At 37.4% G+C, this 6,925-nt stretch overlaps 1 protein-coding gene across 1 annotated transcript; it reads left to right on the forward strand.

Annotated features, from left to right (window-relative positions):
• Nucleotides 1-1,703: 1,703 nt before the first annotated feature.
• Nucleotides 1,704-2,760, forward strand: LOC125660074 (uncharacterized). The gene is made up of 2 exons (XM_056150784.1): nt 1,704-1,957; nt 2,013-2,760. Exons 1-2 carry the CDS (start codon nt 1,704-1,706, stop codon nt 2,758-2,760), a joined length of 1,002 nt encoding a protein of 333 aa, XP_056006759.1.
• The last annotated feature ends 4,165 nt before the right edge of the window (nt 2,761-6,925 follow it).

Below are 6,925 nucleotides of genomic sequence, written 5' to 3' on the forward strand. Positions count from 1 at the left end.
GACGAATCTCGCTGAGATTAAGAGGAAACATATGGAAAAGTAAATATTTTGTGATCGGTTGTTAAGTGTAGAGTAAAACTGATTGATACCAATACCAATATATGATACATGTAACTAATTCGCTTGACATCATCAATCCTCATGCCCCCCGGGTTAGTACGAGGATACCCACCCCTGCTAAGTGTATGAATTATAACGGTGTAAGCACGATCGAGTATCGTGGTGTTACAACTCAAAGTAAATCTTCAATATTAGAAACACAAAGAAATGATGTTTCTCTCCTATTCAGTTTTATATATCCTTGTGATATTAATAAATGGAGTACACGGAACTGTCCCAGGCGAGTGCACTAAGGATTCCGAATGTGGCCCTAAATCAACTTGTGATCTTTCAAATGAATGTACGTGTATTTCCAACGCTTATGATTTACCCCCACTTACAACGGCTAAAACTGATGGTTGCTTGGGTAAGTAAAACTACAAAAATATCTAAAACATCCATATTAATATATTCGAATTTTATACATACTAAATATTCATGAATAGTTACAACTCATTTATGTTGTTTTCTCTTACATACACATCTCTGACGTAACAATAATCGTATTAAGAAACTTCATATCGTACAGGGAATTACATACACTCGTACATGAGTGCGCAATTTATATACATGTAACAGTCACGTATCATCAGTTTTGAAAGTTGGATTTCAAGCAAAAATATAAATAAATAAAGAAAGAAAAAAGAAAACCGTATTTTGTCCGGTCAACAAAATCCTAATTTGTGATGGTTGGGGTGGGGTTTGCAATCTTCTACTATGAGTGACTCCGGAAATTTTTTTCAGACATAAATTTCCATCATACATTCTTTTCATTCACTACCAGTATTAAAATGGGGGGGGGGGGGGGGTGTCACCAAAGATATCCTAATCTACATTACATAGTGACAACAAAAATCGTTCTTACAAATTGGAGGGTACACCATTCCTCCACCCTATTTTACGCACGTGCCTGCATAACTACTCATTTTCGTTTGTGAAATATTCTACAACTTTCAACATATTCAAAAAGCATTATGATTTAGCTGATAATTTAATTTTCCACCTGCACTTGCATCAAATTAATAAATACTTCACACGTCAGTACTTCACTATATAAGATATATACATCAAACATGACTTCCTATCAGTTGTTGATAGTGTCCATTTTAAAGCGTACACTTACTCCATAAAATTAAAAAAAAATCTTCCAAAAGAAATGTATTCATAGTTAGGAATATGAATTTATAAATCTCTGATTTTAATACAAATTTTAACAATTTTGATAAAGCACCATTTGAAAAGATTCAAAAGTTCGTCTTGAAGAGCATTCTTAGTGTACATAATAAAGCATCTTACTTGGTTGCAAAAATTGAACTAGACATATCCCGTTTACATGGTTTTATATATTATAACATTATTGTAAAATAATAAGTTTTATGTAATCGCGTTCGTAGAGTGTGATGTTTATTTTAGGTGTTTTACATGGTTTTAGCCTGACCCCTATGTTTTGATCACGTGACGAAAAGTTAGCGTCACTTGATCATTGTTATCAGTGGAGCTTGTAGAAAATTCTTGCCAAATTATTAATTGATCGTTCGGAGTTCCTACAGAGAAAAGAGAGAGAGAGAAGAATTATCGGACGTTAATAATTAATACGCAGAGTCATGCCGAGAAGGAAGGCAGACCAGTCAGGGGGAAAGGGCCAGATGGCAAAATCAAAGGGCCCAAAACGTCCACGAACCGGACAGGTTCCAATGATGGAGGCGGCTGTTCCCTCGGCAAGTCAGAGTCTCGTGGACATACCTCAACCCACTATTGACTATGCAAAATTGGCGACGGAGATCCTGAAGCAACAAGCGGTTCAGCAAGGTGCGAACGCTGACATACCAACTCCACAGAGCCAGGCTATGAGCATAAGGCAAGAGTCTGCAGAAGGAGCCAGTTGTGCCATGCGGACAGAAGTCCCCAACCAGGGTCCGGTGGCAACAGAAACTCACAAATTTGGTGACACAAATTTTTGAAGGTGAGCCAGCAGGTACATTGCACAACCCAAATATGTTAGGCATCTCGATCACTGATGGTATTCCTCTCGGTGCATCTACACCAAGCAAGATCAAAACTATAATTTGGGCAAACGAATTTATCGATTTGCGTTGCCTGTTACTGCACCAAGAGGAAGATCCAGTGACTTTATTCATTACACCTGGGATAATTAATTTCCAACATTCTCAAAAATCCAAAACACCTTTGTCCATAAATCAATGGACTGATGCATTCCTTGTTTTCAAATGCATAATACTTCAGAAAGACCCCACACAAGCCCCTCACCTGCTCAAATATATGGCATTCATTAGGGAACTGCAAAAACTTCATGGGGATGCAGCATGGCGAGCATATGATGAGTCCTTTAGGAACTTAAGAGAAAGCGTTAATCTTCCTTGGCAAAAGCCGGTGGAAGAACTACGTGGCAGAGCAGTAGCAATGTCATCCAGGAACTCATTCGGGCAGCCCTTTTGGGGAAAGCAAGCTGGAAAAGTCGGTGGGGTCAAATTCTGCTATGCCTACAATCAGGGAAACAAATGCAAAACAACTCCTTGTCCCTTCACACATATCTGTCAAAACTGCAAGGGTCAACATCCAAAAATCAAATGTAAAGCAGGTGACAAAACCGAATATGGCAGTCACACTTCCAACACCAGTAAGGGCCGACAAGTTAAATGATCAGTTACTGGGATATGATGAGGGGTTAAGGCACTACTTAGTTGAGGGTTTCAAATACGGGTTTTCTCTGGGATGCATATCCACTCCTAATACATCTTTGTCGTCAAACCACAGTTCAGCATCAAATCATCAAGATATCATACAAACCCATATACAAAAAAGCCTGGAATTGGGTCGAATTGCAGGACCGTTCCCCTCACCCCCATTTGGAAACTTTGTGTCATCCCCTTTAGGAGTTATTCCAAAATCAGAACCTGGGAAATTTAGAATAATTCACTACCTTTCATATCCAAAAACAAACTCTGTCAACACTTTCATTCCAAAAGAAAATTCAGAAGTACACTATGACTCTATCGATTGGGTTATAAATTTGGTACAGAAGTATGGAAATCACTGTTTGATGGCTAAAACTGATATAGAGGATGCATTTCGCATCATCTCAATTTTTCCTGATGATTATCATTTATTGGGATTTTCATGGCAGGGACAGTTTTACTTTGACAAATGTTTACCAATGGAGGCTAGTAGTTCCTGTCAGATTTTTGAGAAATTGAGTGCTGCATTACAATGGATCCTCCAATCTAAATATGGTGCAGGGGCAATGTCTCATATACTGGATGACTTCTTCATTGGTCCTGCTACATCCTTGGGTTGTAGGAATGACTTGACAAATTTTCTTTTTCTTTGCAAAACTATCGGTGTTCCCATCAAAATGTCAAAACCTCAGACCCCAACCACCAAAATTATAATTTATGGTATTGAAATAGATTCGGACCTTATGGAGGCACGTCTACCTTTAGACAAAGTAGCGAAAATCAGGAAGCATCTGTCACAGATGGTAACAAAAACCCATACCACGCTACGTGAACTTCAGTCCCTAATAGGGTTGTTAAATTTTGCCTGCTCAGTGGTTGTTCCGGGTCGTGCTTTCCTTCGGCGTCTGATTGACCTAATTTGCGGTGTTAAAGAGCCGGGAACACGAATTCAGTTAACAACAGAATCTAAAGCAGATATCTTGATGTGGTTAGATTTCATCAGTTCATTTAACGGAAAATCAGTTTTTCTCCCTCAAAAATGGCTATCATCAGATCATCTTACTCTCTACACAGACGCTTCTGGGTCACTAGGTTTTGCAGCAGTCTTGGGTCAAGAATGGTTTGCTTCTCACTGGGAATTTTTGCACAAGGATTGTCATATTACAGTCAAGGAGTTATTTCCTATTGTCCTAGCTATAGAAATTTGGGGGAGTGGTATGGAAAATAACAAAATATTATTCATGTCGGACAATATGGCAGTAGTGCAGATTATTAACAAACAAACATCAAAAGATCAAACAATTATGAAATTAGTACGACGCTTAGTGTTAGCAACTCTGAAGCATAACATACATTTCGCGCAAAACACATCCCAGGAAAATATAATGTCATAGCTGACCGCCTCTCCCGTTTTCAATTTCAGGCAGCGTTCCAGTCTGCACCACAATTAAACCACAAACAGACACCGATCCCACAAACCAACTTGGCCATTTAAATACAGAAGCTGTTAATTTGCTTTCAAAAGCTCTATCAAACAGTACATGCACAGCTTATAAGAGGACACGGGAAATGCAACATGTCCAGCCATTAACTCACTACCTGTCTCCCCAGCTATAGTGTACAACTTTATCTCTGATTTGTTCTGCAAGGGATATTCTCCTAACAGCATTGCAACACACATATCAGCAATCAGTTATGTACATAAATTGTTAGGTTCTACTGATCCAGCAGAAACATTTCTAGTCAAAAAGGTCATGCAAGGTTGTCACCATTCTGCTCCTAGTAAGGATTCTAGATTACCAATAACAGGCCCTATTCTAAAAAAGTTAATACAGGGTCTTCAGTTCTCTGTTTCAAATCATCAACAAAGGATCCTGTTAAAAATCTATTTTCCTTTTAGCATTTAATGCATTCCTTCGTCTGGGGGAAGTGGTGGTAAAGTCAAAGAGTTTGGCAAGCTTTGTCATCCAAAGAGAAGATGTTACCTTTGACTTTAATGATACAAACTCACTTCTGGCAGTCATGATTGTTCTAAAACATTTCAAAACAAATAAAACAAAAAACCTCTTCCAGATCTACTTGAAGGTCTTGAAAGACAAGTCCATGTGCCCGGTTCATGCTTTGTATGAATATCTGGAAACTTTTGGCCATCACACAGGGTCTCTATATCAATTTATCGGAAGCAATCCTGTTCCATACTCCTTTGTAAGCAAACACCTCCAAAATGCTATTCAATTCATTGGACTTAATCCTGCACTTTACAAGGGTCACAGCTTTAGAATAGGGGCGGCTACACATGCAGCAAGTCTAGGTTTCTCAGAAAATTGCATACAAAAAATGGGTCGATGGAATTCAGATGCTTTACGTAGATACATCAGGCTGGACAGTTTTGTAATATAACCCCGTATACATAAATCTAATATTCATAGGCTCAAAGGTTAGGCGTAAGTTCAGCTTTCAAGGTGAGCAATAATGCAGGTCAGATGTAAACTGCTGTACTAGACACCTCATTAAGACTACAAATCTTGCATCTACATGACAAATCTCACAGGTCAGATGTAAACTACTGTAAGATTATCATTACTTTCTTTGACATACACACAGGTCAGAAGTAAACTGCTGTGTGAAGTCAAACTATGCTGGGTAGCTATTTGTTATAGGGTCACATCTATGTCTAGTCACATATGTTTGTTTTATACTCCTATTTAAACTGTGCCTGCTGGCTCCTGGTTGACATGCAATAACACAAGGCAGATGTATATATGTGTTGTCATTTGATGTATTTTGATAACTAGTCATCTCGGAATCGTTAGAGTACTTTGCCCCTTTTTGGTTGACTACCCATGCTTGGCTAGTCCACTTTGGTTGACGTTGTTCTGGGTTTTTCTTTGTTTGCTTGCAAACGTTTGTTTGCTTTTTGTTTTTGAACGCCAACTTTTGGGTTGTATTGTATGTGTTTACACTTTGTTCTCTGTTTTTAAATCTTACAGTATTTTGTTTTATATCAGGGGGAGATCATTAGGCAACTTTCATTAGCAACAATGTATGATATATTTATGGGTGATCTCCCCTTTTTACAGTGTCATTGTTATTTCTACATTAATTTGTTTTTATATCAGGGGAGATCACTACGCAATTTTAAGTAGTACCAATGTATATCATTCTGGGTGATCTCCCCTTTTTACATTGTCATCACAATAAATGACAATTCACACAAGTAATGTTGTCTTACTGTTGGGGTCAGAGCAACAAGTTTCTGTGATAATTAAACGGGTATTACATAATATAAGATTATTGTAAAATAAGTTTTATGTAATCGTGTTCGTAGAGTGTGATGTTTATTTTAGGTGTTTTACATGGTTTTAGCCTGACCCCTATGTTTTGGTCACGTGACGAAAAGTTAGCGTCACTTGATCATTGTTATCAGTGGAACTTGTAGAAAATTCTTGCCAAATTATTAACCCACCCACCTTCCCCGACGCTCACCGAGCATTTTACATTCTGTTCTCTTGGGCATTTTGTTTTTGAACGCCAACTTTTGGGTTGTATTGTATATATGTTTTTACACTTTGTTCTCTGTTTTTAAATCTTACAGTATTTTGTTTTATATCAGGGGAGAATTTTGTTTTTGAACGCCAACTTTTGGGTCGTATTGTATATATGTTTTTACACTTTGTTCTCTGTTTTTAAATCTTACAGTATTTTGTTTTATATCAGGGGAGATCATTAGGCAACTTTCATTAGCAACAATGTATGATATATTTATGGGTGATCTCCCCTTTTTACAGTGTCATTGTTATTTCTACATTAATTTGTTTTTATATCAGGGGAGATCACTACGCAATTTTAAGTAGTACCAATGTATATCATTCTGGGTGATCTCTCCTTTTTACATTGTCATCACAATAAATGACAATCACACAAGTAATGTTGTCTGTCTTACTGTTGGGGTCAGAGCAACAAGTTTCTGTGATCATTAAACGGGTATTACATAAATAAATATATATATATATATATATATATGTAGCTCCGTGAGGCCACGTCGAGCACTCTAGAAGATTATATCGGAGATTTATCCCACTATATATATATATATATATATATATATATATATATATATTCATTTATTT

Source organism: Ostrea edulis, chromosome 9, assembly GCF_947568905.1.
Source record: "Ostrea edulis chromosome 9, xbOstEdul1.1, whole genome shotgun sequence".
NCBI classification, from domain to species: domain Eukaryota; kingdom Metazoa; phylum Mollusca; class Bivalvia; order Ostreida; family Ostreidae; genus Ostrea; species Ostrea edulis.